The 19486-nt window shown below is 41.6% G+C and overlaps 1 protein-coding gene and 1 pseudogene across 3 annotated transcripts; both read left to right on the forward strand.

The window, feature by feature from the left end:
- Positions 1–470: 470 nt before the first annotated feature.
- On the forward strand, positions 471–1932 carry LOC148003605 (reticulocalbin-1 pseudogene; annotated as a pseudogene).
- Positions 1933–5830: 3898 nt separating this feature from the next.
- Girdinl1 (girders of actin filaments like 1) lies at positions 5831–15958 on the forward strand. 3 transcript variants are annotated; one of them, XM_087568928.1, is made up of 5 exons: positions 5831–6099; positions 11337–11496; positions 12829–12960; positions 13622–13805; positions 15170–15958. In XM_087568928.1, exons 1-5 carry the CDS (start codon positions 6009–6011, stop codon positions 15173–15175), a joined length of 573 nt encoding a protein of 190 aa, XP_087425054.1. In that variant the 5' UTR covers positions 5831–6008; the 3' UTR covers positions 15176–15958. The 3 variants fall into 3 exon arrangements, with proteins under 3 accessions (XP_087425054.1, XP_087425053.1, XP_087425055.1); XM_087568927.1 differs by lacking the exon at positions 5831–6099 and adding an exon at positions 10407–10609; XM_087568929.1 differs by lacking the exon at positions 5831–6099 and adding an exon at positions 10451–10647.
- The last annotated feature ends 3528 nt before the right edge of the window (positions 15959–19486 follow it).

The raw sequence follows: 19486 nt of genomic DNA on the forward strand, positions 1-19486 counted from the left end.
CCATTTAGCTGAGATCAGGGTCCCCAATGGGGGAGTAAGAGAAAGGATTGAGGGAGCTGAAGGGGTTTACAGCCCCATAAGAAAAACAGTAAGAAACACCCATAGCTCCCAGGGCTGAAACCACCATCCAAAGAGTACACATGGACAGACACATGGCTATAGCTGCATATGTAGAAGAGGATGGCCTTCTTGGGCACAAATGGGAGGAGAAGCCCTTGGTCTTGTCAAGGCTTGATGCCCCAGTGTAGGGAAAACCAGAACAGGGAGGCAGGTAGGCCTGGGTGTTTGGGTGGGTGTGGTAACACCCTCACAGTAGAAGGGGGAGGGGGTTTTATAAGGGGTTTTGTGGAAACCAGGAAAATGGATAACATTCGAAATGTAACAAAAGCCCTCTCTGGGGAAGGGACAGCGGATAAGGTGCTCTGAGCCCCTACTTCCCTGCTGCCTCCCTTTGATCGCGACTGTGGTGCATGGTGTCAGCCTGGGACTCTCCATATGGGGCTGCTGCTGGCACTGGTCCTGGCGTTCATGCCAAGAGCATGATGAGCAAGGAGCACATGGTTTGTCCTGATTCAGAGCAGGGCCAGTGGCCACCAGAGAATAAGCACAGCTTCCTGTACGATCATGAGGTCTTCCGGGGCAAGGAGGACGCCAAGACCTTTGATAGCTAATCCTGGACGAGAGCAGGAGAAGTTGGGGAAAATTGTTGATCCAATTGACAGTGATGAAGGCGGCCTTGTTACTACTGAGGATCTGAAAGTTTGGATCAAACAGGTACAGAAAAGATACATCAACCAAAATGTGGCTAAACTCTGGAAGGATTATGATAGGGACATAGATGAAAAATCTCCTGGGAAGAATACAAGCAGGCTACCTATGGCTACTTCCTGGGAAACCTTGCTGAATTCCAAGATAGCTCTGATCATCACAACTTTAAAAAGTTGCCTCCACGAGATGAGAGGAGGTTTAAGGCCTTGATGGTGACCTGACAGCTACTCAGGACAGGTTCATTGCTTTTCTGCACTAAGAGCATTTAGAACATATGAAGGAGATTATAGTTCTGGACCCCATAGGTAGCAATGAATATCCTAGTAAGAGCACCAGTGGAAGGGGAAGCCCTGGGTCCTGCTAAGACTGAACCCCCAGTGAACTAGTCTATGGGGGGAGGGCGGCAATGGGGGGAGGGTTGGGAGGGGAACACCCATAAGGAAGGGGAGGGGGGAGGGTGATGTTTGCCCGGAAACCGGGAAAGGGAATAACACTCGAAATGTATATAAGAAATACTCAAGTTAATAAAAAATAAATAAATAAATAAATAAAATAAATAAAAAAAATAAAAAAAAATAAAAAAAAAATAAAAAATAAAATAAAAAATAAAAAAATAAAAAATAAAAAAAAATAAAAAAAAAAAAAGTTGCCTCCACGAGATGAGAGGAGGTTTAAGGCCTTGACGGTGACCTGACAGCTACTCAGGACGGGTTCATTGCTTTTCTGCACTAAGAGGATTTAGAACATATGAGGAGATTGTAGTTCTGGAAACCCTGGAGAATATCGACAAGAACGGGGATGGTTTTGTGGACTAGGATGAGTACATTGTGGATATCTTTTTCTCACGAGGACAATTGCCCTGAGACCGACTGGGTTTTGTCTGGGGAGCAGTTCAATGATTTCCCAGATCTGAACAAGGATGGGAAACTGGATTAGGATGAGATTCACCATTGGATCCTCCCTCAGGACTATGACCATGCACAGGCTGAGGCCCAGCATCTGGTGTATGAATCAGATAAAAACAAGGATGAGATACTGACCAAGGAGGAGATTCTACACAACTGGACCATGTTTGTGGGAAGCCATTCCACCAATTACAGGGAAGATCTTACCAAAAATCATGATGATCTTGAAAGAAACTCATCCTCATGTGGCCAACAGTAACATGCTTTCTACGGATATTCTGGGTGATTGCTATATTTGTCAAGTATATAGCAGTTGTGTCCCTAAACAATAAGAAACCTTTCTAAAGCTCAAAAACATCATACATTGCAACACAAACAATAAGAGTAGGAGATTTAAACATGCCACTTTCATCAATGGACAGATCAGGGAAACAAAAATTAAACAGAGACACAGAAAGACTAACAGGTTATGAAACAAATGGATTTAACATATATTTATAGAACACTCCACCCTAAAACCAAAGGATATACCTTCTTCTCAGGATCCCATTGTACCTTCTACAAAATTGACCATATAATCGTTCACAAAACAGGCCTCAACAGATACAGGAAGGTAGAAATAATCCCATGCCTCGTATCAAAAAACCACGGACTAAGGCTGCTGATCAATAACAACAAATAGGACAGAAAGCCCACATATACATGGAAGTTGAAGTCAATGACAACTTGGTCATTGGAGATATAAGAAAGAAATTAAAGACTTCTTAGAATTTAATGAAAATGAAGATACAACATACCCAAACTTATGGGACACAATAAAAGCAGCGTTAAGAGGAAAACTCATAGCTCTGAGTGCCTGCAAAAAGAAACAAGAGAGAGCATATGTCAGCAGCTTGACAGCACACCTAAAAGCTCTAGAAAAAATTAAATAAACCCTAAAGGAGTAGAAGGCAGGAAATAATCAAACTCAGGGCTGAAATCAAACAAGAAGAAACAAAACCGAGTATCAAAAGAATCAGCAAACCCAGGAGCTGGTTCTTTGAGAAAATCAACGAGATACATAAACGCTTAGCCATATTAACCAGAGTTCACAGAGAGTGTATCCAAATTAATAAAATCAGAAATAAAAGGGAGACATAACAACAAAATCTGAAGAAATTAAAAAGATCATCAGATCCTACTACAAAAACATATATTCAACAAAACTGGAAAATGTGAAGTAAATGGACAATTTTTTATACAGATACCAGGTACCACAGTTAAATCAGGAACAAATAAACCATCGAAACAACCCCATAACTCATAAAGACATAGAAACTGCTATTAAACATCTCCCATCCAAAAAGAACCCAGGACTACATGGATTTAGTGCAGAATTCTATCAGACCTTCATAGAAGACTTCATACCAATACTGTCCAAACTATTCCTCAAAATAGAAACAGACAGAGCACTACCAAATTCCTTCTATGAAGCCACAATTACTCTTATACCTAGACCACACAAAGATACAACAAAGACAGAGAAATTCAGACCTATTTTATTTATGAATATTGATCAAAAATGCTCAATAAAATTCTTGCAAACTGAATCCAAGAACACATCCAAACAATCATCCATCATGGTCAAGTAGGCCTCATGGCAAGGATGCCGGGATGATTTAATATACGGAAGTCCATCAATGAAATTCATCATATAAACAAAGTCAATACCACATGATCATTTCATTAGATGCTGAGAAATCATTTGACAAAATTCATTACCCTTTCATTAATAAAGTCCTGGAAAGATCAGGAATTGAAGGCCTGAATCTAAATATAGGAAAATGCAAAATACATCAAACCTGTACCTAACATCAAACTAAACTTAGAATATTGAAGGAATCCCACTAAAATCAGGGACTAGACAAGGCTACCCACTCTTTCCCTACTTAAGTACAATATGGTACTTAACGTCCTAGCCATAGCAATCAAACAATGAAAGTAGGTCAAAGGGAAAAAATTAGAAGGGATGAAGTCAAAACACTAATATTTGAAGATGATATGATAGTCTACTTAAGCAACACCAAAATTCTACCAGAGAACTACTTAACCTGATCAACAACTTCAGCAAACTGTCCAAGTATAAAATTAACCCAAACAATTCAGTAGTCTTCCTCTACTCAAAGGGTAAACAGGCTGAGAAAGAAATTAGGGAAATGACACCCTTCACAATAGTCCCAAATAATATAAAATAACTTGCTGTTACTTGAACCAAGCAAGTAAAAATATCTGTATGACAAGAACTTCAAATCTCTGAAGAAATGGAAGAAGGTCTCAGAAGATGGAAAGATCTCCCATGCTCATAGATTGGCAGGATGAATATGGTAAAAAATGACCATTTTGCCAAAGGCAATCTACAGATTCAATGCCATCACCATCAGTATTCCTACTCAATTCTTTATAAAGGTAGAAAGTACAGTTTGCCATCATTCGGTATACCATAAAACCCAGGATAGCAAAAACTATACTCAACAATAAAAGAACTTCTGGGGGAATCACCATCTCTGACCTCAAGCAGTATTACAGAGCAATAGTTTGTATGGTATTGGCATATAGACAGGCAGCTCAGGGGAACATGATTGAAGACACAGAAAAGAACCCACACACCTATGGTCATTTGATCTTTGACAAAGGAGGTAAAACATCCAATGGAAGAAAGATAGTATTTTTAACAAATGGTGCTGATTCAACTGGAGGTCAACATGTAGAAGAATGCAAGTTGACCCATTCTTATTACCCTGGACAAAGCTTAAGTCCAAGTGGATCAAGGACCTCCACATCAAACCAGATACACTAAAAGTAATGGATAAAAAGTAGGGAAGAGTCTCGAAGACATGAGCACTAAGGAAAATTTCCTGAACAAAATACCAATGGCTTATGCTTTAAGATCAAGAATCGACAAATGGGACCTCATAAAACTGAAAAGCTTCTGTAAGGCAAAGGACAGTATCATTAGGACAAAAAGGCAACCCACAGATTGGGAAAAAATCTTTACCAATCCTGCATCTGATGGAGGGCTTATATCCAAAGTATACACAAAACAGAAGAAGTTAGAGTACTGAGAGCCAAACACCCCTGTTAATAAATGGGGTTTGGAGCTAAAGAAAACATTCTCAGCTGAGAAATATAGAATAGCTGAAAAGCACCTAAAGAAATGCTTAACATCCTTAGTCATCAGAGAAATGCAAATCAAAACAACCCTAAGAATCCACCTCACACCAGTCAGGATGTCTAAGATCAAAACATCAGGTGACAACAGATGCTGGCGAGGATGTGGAGAAAGAGGAACACTCGTCCATTGTTGCTGGGATTGCAAACTGGTACAAGAACTCTGGAAATCAGTCTGAACGTTCCTGGAAAATTGGACATTGCACTACCTGAGCACACAGCTATACCTGTCCTGGGCATATACCCAAAAGATACTCCAACATAAAACAAACACATATGATCTACTATGTTCATAGCAGCCTTATTCATAATAGCCAGAAGCTGGAATGAACCCAGATGCCCTTCAACAGAGAAATTTATTCGAAAAATGTGGTACATCTGCACAATGGAGTACCACTCAGCTATCAAAAACAATGACTACGTTCAATTCATAGGCAAATGGAAAGAACTAGAAAATATCATCCACAGTGAGGTAATCCAATCACAGAAAAACACACTTGGTATGCTGTTGGGAGCGATGGCCTTGAAGCCCTCCATTATTGATGTTATTATTATGGTTAGAATTAAGTATGACGGGGTTCATGGAAAATCCCCAGCCAGCTGCAGAAGACTAATACAAAAGAGCTGGTCAAGATGAATAATCATATGATAATGTGTGACGTTAAGATACCCAATGTCATGACCTGTAACCTTTCTGAAAAACCAACATCCTGCTGACTAATAGATATTACAAACCTGTGACCTTTCTGACAACCTGTCAACATCAGCCGATTCCCTGACCACATGAATATTGTGTCCTTGGCGTGGGTAAATGTTTCTTACTTCTATCCTCTCTCTGTTACCCTTTTTATGGTACAAATTCAGCCTTGGGGAAAAATAAAATTGTCGCCTTGATCAGACTCTTGTCGTGGAGTCCTTCTTCACATCTCTTGTCCCTCATTCTCTTCCAGATACTCAGCACCCCTTGTTGACAGTATGCACTCATTGATAAGTGGATATTGACCAAAACCTCAAATTACCCAAGATGCAATCTACAGATCTCAGGAAACTCAAGAAGAAGGATGACCAAAGTGCAGATGCTCCCACTCCTTCTTAAAATGGGGAACAAAAATATCCATAGGAGGGGATATGGAGGCCAAATCTAAAGCAGAGACTGAAGGAACAGCCATTCAGAGTCTGCCCCACATGTGGCCCATATGTATACAGCCACCAAAACTAGGTAAGATTGATGAAGCTAAAAAGTGCTTACTGAAAGGGACCGGATATACATCTCCCCTGAGAGACACATCCAGAGCATGTCAAATAAAGAGGTCAGTGCTGGCAGTAAACTGCTGAACTGAGAACAGGACGCAGGAAGTCAGAAGAAGGAATTAGAAGAAGGATTCAAAGAGCTGAAGGACTTGCAACCCCATAAGAACAGCAATGCCAACCAAATAAACCACTAGCAAAAGACTATACATGGACTGACCCAGGGGTCCAACTGCATATGTAGGAGAGAATATCCTTGTTGGGGCACCTGTGGAAGGGGAAGCCCTTGTTCTTAACAAGGTTGGACCCTGAGTGCAGGGAAATGTCCGGGAAGGGGTTTCTAAGTGGCATGGATTGGGGGACCATATATATGGGAGAGGGCACGGCAGGGGGGCTTATGGACCAAAAGCTGGGAAAGGGAATAACATTTGAATAAAACATATATATCTATTAAAAAAACTGAAATTTAAAAAAATTATACTAATACCAAAAAATAATCAAAAAATGTGAATAAAAAAAATTTTAGACCCACACCCGCGGATCCCGGCCCGCAGCAGCTCTCTGCTCCCAAACCCCGTGGGAGAGAGACCTCACCGCCTGATCAGGTGGGCATTCCTGAGGCTGCAGAGCGGAGGAGACCACCAACACTGCCCACCCCTGCCCACATCCCTGGCCCAAGAGGCAACTGTATAAGGCCTCTGGGTTCCCGTAGGGGAGGGCCCAGGAGCGGCAGGACCCCTGCGCCTGAGACACTGCCGGAACCTGAAGGAAACAGACCGGATAAACAGTTCTCTGCACCCAAATCCCGTGGGAGGGAGAGCTAAACCTTCAGAGAGGCGGACACGCCTGGGAAACCAGAAGAGACTGCACTCTGTGCACATCCAGACGCCAGAGGAAAACACCAAACGCCATCTGGAACCCTGGTGCACGGAGGCTCCCGGAAAGAGTGGCGCAGATCTTCCCGGTTGCTGCCGCCGCGGAGAGGACTTAGGCAGTACCTCACGAGCAAACTTGAGCCTTGGAACCGCAGGTAGGACCAACTTTTCCCCTGCAAGAAACCTGCCTGGTGAACTCAGGACACACAGAGGCAAAATTCCTCTAGGACCGGGCACTTCCTGTGTTTCAGAGCTGTTTTTAATGATGTTGCTCAGAATGTTTTCTTTCCAGATGATGATTGAGAAGCTAATTTAAAAAAAAAATGGTGCCAGGTTCCACAAGAGTAACAGAACTGTGCTGTTTTCTCGGGTTTTGTTTTTTTACTTTTTTTTTTTTTTAATGGAGTGTGCTGGATGTCTCTACAGTTTTGTTCAGATGACTGCAGAACCTGGAAAAGCTGTTGCTGCTGTTGATGCATAACACACTGCTATTATTGGTCTTTTTATATAAATATAAATATATATATATATATACACAGATATATAATTTGAATTTTTTGAAACTTTACCTGTGCTGTCAACTTTCGAAAAAAGTATCCCCGTTTACTGTGTTGAGTTGGCACTGTACAGAAATTAACAGCCATATTGGTCTAGAAATGTTGAACTTAAGTTTTTTCCATTTGTACAGGGGTAACACACTGTATTAAATATGTAAGGTCTTATATACGTGGGTTTGATTACAAAAACTAATAAAGTATTCTCTAAATTAAAAAAAAATTTTAGGTTTTGGAAAAAGATGAATGCCAGGTATTTGAAAAACTGTATGACGATGGTAAACACTTTAATATACTTGAGAAATTTTTTACATGTTAATGAACTGCATCTTTTTTTTAAATAGTGAATGGAAATCCAGTCCCTTCCTGTCTGTGAGTCTAGGGATCCAGATGTAGTGGAATTCATTATTTGTTGAGTCCTGAACCTTTGAGCCTGCTTCTAACACAGCTCATGCCAAGGAAACTAGGCCAAGGTGATATCTAAGCCATTGACCAAACTATCTGGACTAACAATCACACGTGAAATTCCACCTTGTAAATGGGACGAGAGGAATAAAAGATACCTTTAAGGATTTAAAAAAGATGAAATGTACCCAAAAATATCCAATAAAAAAGTTTAAAATAAAAATAACTTAGGAAATACAAAATACTGGGGTGCCATTCCACAATCATGATGTGTTTCTTCTTTGATAGCTTACAGGTTAATTTACTTCTCTATAACTGTTTTCTTATTTCAAAGTAAGTAATGGCATCATCTGTGGAGTGATGGTGAGAACAAAAGCTTTGCCGAACTTGAATAATCGATCCCTCCCGAGCATGTGCTTAACATTCTAAGCACAGGGAAATTTCCTGAGGGGATTAAAGAACAAAATCCAAACGTAAAACAGGAACAACAAGGATGTAAAAACATTCTGCATGCTGGGTTTGAAGGCGTGTTGCAACTTTAATCAGCTTTGTAGGTATTTCTACTAATCCCACAAAGAAACAAAAATCCTATCACAGTCCTAGCAGTTGCATCCAACAAAGAGAGAGCTGTGAGGTAGTGTGTGCTGCTTCTTTCCCCAGATACCCCTGGGCCTCAGGCCTGCACCCAGTGAGCTGGACCAAGAGCAGCCAGGTTGAAATTCCTGCTGCCATGGCAGGATTCTGCAGGAACATTTCCCTTTGACAACAAGGAACCTGTGTGGAGTAGACCTCTTGGTGAGTCTTCAAGGACTCTATGTGTCCTATTCTACAGGGAGAAGCCCTGCCAGGTCTTTGGCAAGGACAGCCAGTTGTTTGGGTAAGTCTCTGGTCCTGTGGCAGAGGGCGAGGAATGGCAGAAAGAATGGCAGCTCCACTGAGAGCAAAGGCTACCCCTTCTAGGCCTATGACCTCCTAATTAATTTATCTTTTCACCTGATGCCCTATTCACATTTTCTTACTATCATACAACTGTGATCTTGATGAGCAGCTGGGCTCTTGTTTTCTTAATCAGTTCTTTGTTGTCACAGACGTTTTTAACTTACTCCAGCCCCTGAGAATTATTCATACCTTCTGTATGCAGTAGGACCCTTGGTGGGCCTGTCATCTCAAAAATAGAAGATTCGGTAATCCAAAAGATTGGACTCCAGTTTACCTCAGGCCAGGAAAGAAGTCAGCCACCATTAGTAAAAGAGCAAGGGAAAAATTACATACGAAAAACAAGTGTCTTAATCAGTAGAAAAGATCCTCAACTTCTAAGGCCCGCATATCTGCACCCCTCTCTTCTGAGCTTTGTATAGTGATGTTGTATAACTCCAGATGGTAGTAAAAGGCAGAGTTCTTCCCAGAAAAGTCAGACATGATTTTCACTCTTACATCTCTGAGGTGGGGTGGCATTATAGCACACATTCATGTTGAATTATTATAACACCTATGATAAGAAGACAGAATCCATATATCACAATGCCAAATAGACTCCCTCCTGAACGTATGGACCCATTAAAATTGAGGTTCAACCTGAACTCAGGCCATTCCACTCCCTTCCCATCCTCCTGATTCTTATGTTTGCTACAAGTAAAAGATCATGGTGCAGTCCCCAATATTCTCATACCTAGACTTGTCTATTCACGAAGAATGATATTGGAGAAGTGAAGGCTATATAGTTACAATGTAGTAACACAAGGTCCAAGTTGACATTTGCTCACTGATGTCCAATTTAATTGTCTTGTTATATTTGAGAAAGGGAGGATGTCCTGCATAATATATAAAACGGGCAGAAATTTATTATTTTATATATGCCCTGTAGTTGATCACTATGTTCCCAAGTAAAAGGAGTTTTTATTGCAAAAAAATAGGATTATAGACCATTGATTTTCTGAAATACATGGATATGTAAATGGAAACAATGTCGGCTTTCAAGGACTGCACAGTAAGCAAATATTTCCAGGTTCTATACACTCAGAGGTATAGAAGAAATATATTGGCCTCCAGAAAAAGGGAAAAGCTTAGGAATCGAAATGTGTGTCACATGCATTGTCTCGAGAAGTAGATTTACTTTTAAGAAAAATCTCCCTCCTCCTTGGTCCCTAGAGTTTTGGGTGCTAAAGAAAATCTGTTCTCTAATTCAGGGTTGTAAGCAACCCTCCCCAGCAAAAGCATTGTTGACTTCTAATGAAGCAGAGAGACATATCTAGCTTTGAAATAGAGGTTGCCAAATGGTATTCCCAGTGACACATGGGAGACTGGAGGAAAGGGTCCCCACAGAAATTCATCAGTGTGGGGAGAGCTGGTTAGTAGGTAGGCCATAGAATTTTCCAGTGACATCACCAGTAAGACGTTCACTGGACACTCTATTGTATCTAAGAGATCCCTAGAATCTTCTGTGATGTCACCAGTGTTGTGGTGACACCAACTGCCTTTGGGATCTTTCTTCAGTTCCCTTTGGGTTCACAAGCAGGCATGTTTCGCCAGCTGCTCAGGCTATTTCGGAAGGAAAGGGGAGATCAAGGAGAGACCACACCAGGTCAGAGGGAAGCTGACCCCGTCTCTAGTGAAACAGGAAGGAGGAAATCATTCTGGGGAAGGCTTGGTGAGTCCTGGGCAGAGTTGGGGAACATCCTCAAGGAGGTAGGTTTGAGATGTGCCTTCTAAGACTAGGCCTTACAAGCTGGAGCCTTGGGATTTTTCAAAGGCAAACCAAGAGTCAGGAGTTCCTGATTTTAATTTGAGACAAAGCCATAAAGTTGTAAGACTTCAGTGTCTTTTCTTGAAGCTTTTTAACTGTGAGTGTCAATGATTGGCAGGAGGAGGCACTGTGAGATTAACAATGTGACCATCCATGTTTGGGAGTTGAAGCACTTCATCCTCTAGATTACTGTAGGTTACATAAGTCTCTGATGGCGAGAACAAAGAAGGATGCACCCCTAGTCATGAATTGAGTTCTCAGACACTTTGGGCTGGACCACACTTGGTTAGAGCTTGATGGTGGTAAGCATTATGAAGTCATTATGAACTCCAGGATTATCTGCACCACATCTGATATGAGATAACAATGTCGCAGATGTTTATGTCTCAGTCAGATTATAACTTTCAGTGCCGGTGATTGTGTAATAGTGAGTGTGGCACGTGTATGGCATTAGAGGTTGGGAACAGGGACATAGCTTAAGAATCAACCTTTAAGAAAGCTTTTCTGCTCTTTCAGGGATTCACCCAGTCTCTACCATTTCCCCTTCCTCAACCTCCTTTTCGGATTCAGAATGATCTATTCTGCCCATTGGTTTAAATATGCAAATTCACTTGGGTTTATCTGTCTACAGGTTTTGGTAGGAAGGCATCATCCCAAAATGTCATCAGTAAGCAAGAGGAGTGTCTAAAGGAACTGGAGGAACTCAAATTTGAAATCCAGAAGTGTCAATTCGAGAGGGATGAACTTTATCAAATCCTGGATCTTTATATCTATGATGAGTGGGACCACAGGTAGTCATTATGCCCAGTAACCTGTTCACTGTCTTTCGCTCTCTCTCTACTACCTCAAGATTTACTCATAGCACGAGAAAGTTTCACCTCTCATCCTGGATTTTAAGGAGATTTGGCAGGCATTTGCTTGTGAGATAAGCTAGGTGCTGTGTGTTTAGGGTCAACCTCTTTTGTAATTGACCCCGAGCCTCTTGGATTAGCATTGGTTCTGTCAACAGCTAGAAGGACCTGGTCACACTTGCTGCAACTGTGTGTGTGAATGAAATGCCTGCACGTCATCACTCTTTCCTCTGAATTTGTTCATTATACACTGATTCTATGGCACCTCCATGCATGTAGTTGACATTCTAAATGTGTTTGGATATGGGTTGGTATGTGTGTATGTGGACGTATATGTGGTGTTTTACTCAGGATCAGGAGGTCTGGGACCTTTGATGGGGTCTGAGGATTTGTTTGATCAACACTTTGCAGGTCATGATAGTGATGAGTACGTGGAGGCCCACACTGATCAACAGAGCACTTTGCTCCTTCTGTATACCTTGGTGGCACCCAGGACTCTCCTGAGGGGAGGAGGTGCTATAAATCCTCTTCCCTGTCAAACATAGTTATGCCCTCTGGGAATTCATGTAACAATAGAAACCAAGGATTGAGTATACCTGCTTTCAAAACAAGAGAAATGTCATCACAGCTTTCTCTTGGACCCAAAGCTGTGGCACAGACTTGAGGAATCTTCTTCCTGAACTAGTCAATTCCATCATGCTCACCTGGCCAGCTCTTGAAGGTCAGGTCCCTCCAATTGGTACCGTGGCTCTGTTGTCCTGTGCCCAGGATAATAAACTTAAACAGTACAAATACTTCGAAGGAGCAAATATGTAGTACATACTGAGTTTAAGTAATCGAGAGAACAGTCTGATTTTACCTAATTTGTTTCACCTGCTTTGATCTTTAGTTTTTTTATTTTTTAAACTATCCAGGGATTGTTTATTGTGACCTAGAAATGGTCACTGTGGTCTTGACCGTTGTTATTCCCAAACAGGCAGCTCTCAGGCTCTGCCCCCTCCTATATAGTGAGTCTTTGCAGAACCATATCTCCCCAGGATTCCAAGGAGTCCTTATTTCAAAACAAATGTTTGCTTATTTACATGGAAATATTTTCTGTGGATTGAGTCTCACTGTTGGGTTTTGGTCTGGTTTTTGACTTTGCCATTTTCTTTCCTTCCACCATTCCTTGAATTTGAAATTTTTTATTATATATTTTTATTTACATTTCACCTAATTCTGAAATCGTGAGTTCAAAACATTATTTGTTCCTTTGGCCATGACCTAACCCAGGCTGCATGTCGAATTGCCAGTCCTTCAATCCGAACATGAGATGAGAATGATGGCTATGCAAATGATGACCAACTCAATAAGTGATGCCATGGAGAGGTACAAGGAGCTCATACAAGTGAACAGTTCCTACCGGTGAGTCGCTGTTAGAGATGAGAACCCAGCACTAGGCAGGGAATGCTTCTGTCCTGTATGACTTTGAACCAAAGTCGGGGCTCTGGTTCTGTAGTGTCTGACTCTTAACAAGAAGCCTGCCTCCTGGCAAGGGTCTTAGATTTGTAGCTCTTGAACTCAGTTGTCGTACATGTGAAGGGTGTAGAAGACCCTCCAATTGTTATTTTCCCCATTAAGGTTCCTCTAGATAGAAAAGGTTTGCACCATGATGGGAATATCAATCAACTCTGAATCTCTAGGACTCTGACAGGATGTCTATAATCCATGAGAAACACATGGAAAGATTGTATAGCTATTGGATCTTCTATCCTCCCTCAGAGGGCATTTGACCTCTACTTGTAGATGACTTCACCATACCATGGACATACGAGCTCCCTTATGGACCATTTCTTCTTCCTTGATTTATATAAACCGTCTTAGTGTCAGGATTATCAGAATTACTTTGATTCATGTGGAATGTGTCCTCTGGATTTGACCTCCTCTAATTGGTGCTAACTTGTATAGTGTGGCTCTATTTTGGGGATGTCTGGGGATGAGGACCCTTGAAGGGATGATTGGACTTGCAGGACTGACAGGCAAATAGAAGCTGGCTGGGATTTACCATTTTTTGTTTGTGGTTCAGCATCAGGCAATCCCAGCTCCTGCGTGAAAAAACTCAATTGAAGAACAATATACAGATTTTGCTGAATGAGAAGAGCGAACTGCTGGTGGAGCAGACTGAACTGCCAGCATCCTCTGTGGAGGCAAAGAGGCTCTGTGAAGAGGCCGGAATGAACATCTATGACCCCAGAGCCAAGCAACAGCAGGTAGGGTTAGGGCTCAGGGTCAGGTTGTCCTCATGTCTTACCATAAACATAGACAAACTGTCTATTGGCTGATCCATGTACTGTCTTCTGTCTCATCCAAGTGTTCATGTATGTCATGGTTTACAAGGCTTTCTGTGGAGATAGCCCTTTTTCAAGAAACTACACGTTTGGAAAGCAAATGCTCCTGCTCTTTGAGAATCTGCAGTTCATTAAGGGAGATAGGTTGATCACACAGCACAGCACTACATGCCATTATGTGTGGAGGGTGCTATGTGTGACTTGTGTGTTTGCGAGTTTGTATTAGTGTGTCTGTGTGTCAGTGTGTGTGTTTGTGTGCACACATGCATGCATGCTTCCATTGACAGTACAGTCATCTGATGACCAGGATAAGGAAGGATTACAGGAAAGAATGCAGGACATTCTGAAGCAGAAAGAACCGATCAACCAGGAAAGTGGCTTGGGAGGAACATTGTAGAAGCATTCTGATATCTTTGAGATCAAGTAGGAACACAGACTGGCAGAAGCCAATTGGATTTCCTGTCCCTATATAACTATCCTTTTTGGATGGCTGACCACTGACAAGGATTTCACCGTCAGTCACCTGAAGAACTACCCAGAGTATTGTTCTGGTTCAGTTTATGTGAATTTTGTCCATGACCCAATATGTATAATCCTCAGGATTTCTTTGTATTTTGTACTTCTTTCTTCCTGTTAACTCTCTGATAAGATCTGAGGACATTTTCTCTTCTGTCGTCTCACAAATTGCATTACAATAACCATAGTCTTACAGGGGTGCTGTTATGTATCTCCATCACAATAAACTTTACTGTTCCTAGTGTGTGCTGTGAGGATTTGCATGGTGCACATTCTCAGTGATTACAGGATATGTGCAGTGAGCATGGATTTGAAGTGAGATGGCTTCTCTGTGTATTTGCAGATTCAGTGGTTACAAATTGACCCTAAGCAGGTTCCTTCAGTGCTAACATAATCAGAACTTTCACCACAATTCTGGGCATGTTCTCCAGAAGGAATCCACATGGTATTCTAGGTTGCTCATACCATTCTTGAACTCAGATTCAGACCCAGCTACAATGTTATTATTCAATATAATAAACCTGGACCAGTGACAAAATATGCTCATTTTTCTCTAAAGTCCAGTACAGTGCATAGTCCACAGTTCAAATTCTAGCAGTTTGAAAAGCTGAGATATAAATCCAAGCCCAGGTACTCTATGACACTTGGGGATGGAGGGACTGACCTCAGCTGACAGGTCATGCTGGATTGTCCAACTGAATAGAGCTGATGTAAGAGGGAGAGCTGAATTGACAGCCACTCAATAAACCTTTATTCCCTTGCTCTCCTAGGTCTGAAATTCTCCAGCAGAAACTCGAACATGACACAGACCAGGACAAGATCTCCCTTGGAGAGAAGAGCTTCGGGAGGAGAACTAAGTGTGCACAACAAATACACCACTATTGCGTCTCATCTGTAATGTCCATAGCAATTGTAGACTGCATTTTCCTCCTTTCGTTTAACTTCTTTGGATTGAATAGGCTTTACTTTCACCTCAGCTCTCTCCAGCAAGTGTAAACTTTTGGATGGACCCAGAGAAGTGTTGATGCACATCAATCAAGAGCTGCTGGTCTTCCAGAAAGACTGTGCACGTGTAAATTTGTACTTGTCCTGATGGGTCATCCAGAAGAGTTTCATGGAGATCAGTTCACAACATTGGAAAGACTATGAAACAAAGTCTGTAATATCATTTATACTCAGTATTGATAGGTTTTGTCCTTAATACCCCCACTCCAACAAAACAGACCTACTTCCACTCCTCTTGAAAAGATTATTACCATCAGTAACTGCTTGTCTACTATGTCTCCAAGGCAAGCCACAGGCTATAAGTCTATTCTGCAAAAGGAGCAGCAAAAGAATGCTTAGCACAATTCCTTTATTTAACGTTTGGTTTAGTTTTGATTGTTTTGGTTATTTGGTTTTCCTTCTATTCATTTGAAATTTTATTACTTATGTGTTTTTGTTTTGTTCATTTGCTTTTCTATTTTGATAAGGATATAGACTGTATATATTGACTACCTGCATCTGGTTACTATTCAGTAAATTGGATGTATTCTGGTGAATAAAGGGGTAATCTCAAATCTTCACTCTTAAGAACCTTCTTTATTGATCATTAGTGTCTATATCTGAAGTCCCACAGCTATCAGGGAGGGATGGATCTGTGCATTCTCATGGGCACTGGGCATCAAATCACTTCCCAGTCAGACTGAGATTCAAAGGCAGTTACACAGTCACTGTTCACTGTGTTCCCAACTCTGTGAATTTCAACTTCATCATGCATACATTACCCATTGTGTATGCTTGCTGTCAAATATATAGTTACCTCTAAATTATAGTCTGTGGATGAGAGTGTTGAACAAATTAATGGGATATACATTAATTTTTTTGTAATATCTCCCAGGACATATAAACATGGTATAATTGAGTTTAAAGCAATCGGGAAGCCTGCACCCAAATTCCGTGGCGGAGAGTGCTGAACACCCAGGATTGCAGATAATCCTGAGACCACAGGACAGAAAGCCACTTCGGCCCAGCTCTTCCCATATCTCTGGCCCAATATTAATCTGCATGCTGCCTCTGGAAACAGGAATAGAGGAGCAGTCAGCGGCAGGAACCTGCTTGTTCCAGCCTGGGCCCAGTACCGACCCGGGCCCTGAGCATATTTGAAGAAAACCAGAAGCATACAATTCTCTGTTTCCTGATTGTGGCTTTTTTTTTTTTTTTGAAGCTCTAAACACCATTTTGTTGTTGTTGAATTTTAATTGGATAGTTTTTCATTTCGAATTCAAATGTTATTCTTTCCTTTTTTCCTAGAAATAAGTCTGAATATCATCCCTCTCCCCTTCTTCTAGAAAGGTATTCCTGTCACCAGCCATCCACTTTCCCAGCCTAGGCAGGACCAAGGGCTGCTCATTCCATTTGTGCCCAAGAAGACCAACCTCTGATACACATGCAGATGGAGCCATGGCACAGTCCCTGTATAGTGATTGGGTAGTGGTTTAGTCTCTGGGAACTCTGCTTGGCAGGCATGGGTGTTCTTATGGGGTTGCAAGTCCCTTCTGCTCTTTCAGTCTTTCTGTAATTCCTCCAACTGAGGTCCAGTTCTCAGTTCAATGGTTTGCTGCTAGCATTCTCCACTGTATTTGACATGCTCTGGCTGTGCCTCTCAGGAGACATCTATATCCAGTTCCTGTCAGCCTGCACCTCTCAGCTTCATCACCTTATCTAGTTTGGAGACTGTATATGTATAGGCCTCTCGTGGGGTAGACTCTGAATGGCCATTCCTCCAGGCTCTGTTCTAAACTTTGCCTCCCTATCCCTTCAATAGCGGTTCTTCTTCTCCTTTAAAGGAAGGAGTGAAGCATCAGCATTTTGGTCATCCTTCCTGAATTTGATTTGGTCTGTGAATCTTGGGGAATTCCAGCATTTGCGCTAATATCCACTTATCAATGAGTGCATACCATGTGATTGGGTTAACTCACTCAGGATGATATGTCTCAGTTCATTCTATTTGCCTATGAATTTCATGAAGTCATTCTTTTTGATATCTCTGTAGTACTCCATTGTGTAGATGAACCACACTTTCTGTTTCCATTCCTCTGTTGAAGGGCATCTGGGATCTTTTCATTTTCTGACTATTATAAATAAGGCTGCTATGAACATAGAGGAGCATGTGCATTGTTGTATGTTGGAGCATCTTTTGGGTATATGTGCAAGAGAGGTATAGCTGGGTCCTCAGCTAGTGCAATGTCTAATTTTCTGAGGAACCTCCCGACTGATATCCAGAATGGTTGTACCAGTCTGCAATGTCACCAACAATGGAGGAGTGTTCCTCTTTCTCACATCAGCTCAATCATCTTCTGTCGCATGAGTGTTTTATCTTAGCCATTCAGACTGGTGTGAGGTGGAATCTCAGGGTTGTTTTGATTTGCATTTCCTTTATGACTAAAGATGTTGAACATTTCTTTTGGTGCTTCTCAGCCACTCCATTTTTTCCAGTGTCCATGTGTTCAAGATTCTTCCCCACTTTTGCTTCTATTAGTTTGAGTGCATCTGGTTTGATGTAGAGGTCCTTGATCCACCTGTGCTTAAGCTTTGTCCAGGGCAATAAGAAGGGGATGATTTGTACTCTTCTACATGCTGACCTCCAGTTGAACCAGCACCATTTGCTGAAAATGCTATCTTTTCTCCAGTGGACGGTTTTGTCTCCTTTGTCAAAAATCAAGTGATCATAGGTGTGTGGGTTCATTTCTGGGTCTGCAATTCTATTCCACTGGTCTATCTTCCTGTCTCTGTACCAACACCATACAGTTTTTATCACTAATGCTCTGTAATACTGCTTGAGTTCAGGGATGGTGATTCCCAGGGAAGTCCTTTATTGTTGAGGATAGTTTTAGCTATCCTGGGTTTTTTGTTATTCCAAATGAATTTGAAAATTGTTCTGTCTAACCCAATGAATAATTGGATTGGAATTTTGATGGGGATTGCATTGAATCTGTCGGTCACTTTTGGAAAAATGGCCATTTTTACTCTCTTCATCCTGCCAACCCATGAGCATGGGAGATCTTTCCATTTTCTGAGATCTTCTTCAATTTCTTTCTTCAGACACTTGAAGTTCTTGTCACAGAGATCTTTCACTTGCTTGATACAGTCACACTGAGGTATTTTACATTATTTGGGACTATTATGAAAGGTGTCATTTCCCTAATTTCTTTCTCAGCTTGTTTCTCTTTTGGATAGAGGAAGACTACAGATTTGTTTGAGTTAATTTTATACCCTGCAATTTTGCTGAAGTTGCTTATCAGGCTTAGGAATTCTCTGGCTTAACTTTTGCAGTCACTTAAGTATACTATCATATCATCTGCAATAGTGATATTTTGACGATGATGATGATAACAGCTATTACCATTGGAGGTAACATAAGTGAATCCAAGTTGCCTAGCACAGGCAAGCAGCGCCTGTTGCTTCTAACAACTCCATCACTTTTCAGAGTTATATCGTGTTTTAGCAAGCTTTGTGTCAATTAGACAAGCTTGGCCCAGACTGACAGCAAAATTCAGGTGTCTTGCTTAGGAAACTGAGCACTGAATGACTAACACCCATGCAGTCAGCAGGTACATGCAGTGTTGTGTGCCATTCCTGGAAACAAAGACTTCTAATTTGCTTCTTCCCTCCCTTTTGAGACTTTGTGTTTAGCTACTTAGTCCATTTTGTTTCTACATTCATTTCTTTTAAACTTTTAATTACGTCATATGTGTCTGAGTGGCAGCATGTGCACATGACTGTGCATGCCCTTGGAGGCTGGGTGTCAGATCTCCTGGAGTTGCAGGCAGTTTTAGGCACCCTGACATGGGTGCTGGGAACCAAACTCAGTTCCTCTGCAAGAGCAGTACAGACTCTCAACCTCCGTGCCACCTCTCCAGCCCCAACTACCCAATAACTTTTAATGAGTTTCCTTCCTGTGTGAGTCAGCCAAAGCCACTGGGCCAACTGCCTTACTGAAATGGGTGGTGATTAGGGTCAGCCAAAGTGCTTTCTGAGAGGAGAATTCACAGCTGAGGACTCACAGGTCTTTGTACCATGTAACCTCACATCCCCTTCCTGCTTCC

Source organism: Rattus norvegicus, chromosome 9 (assembly GCF_021556685.1).
Source record: "Rattus norvegicus strain SHRSP/BbbUtx chromosome 9, alternate assembly SHRSP_T2T, whole genome shotgun sequence".
NCBI classification, from domain to species: Eukaryota; Metazoa; Chordata; class Mammalia; order Rodentia; family Muridae; genus Rattus; species Rattus norvegicus.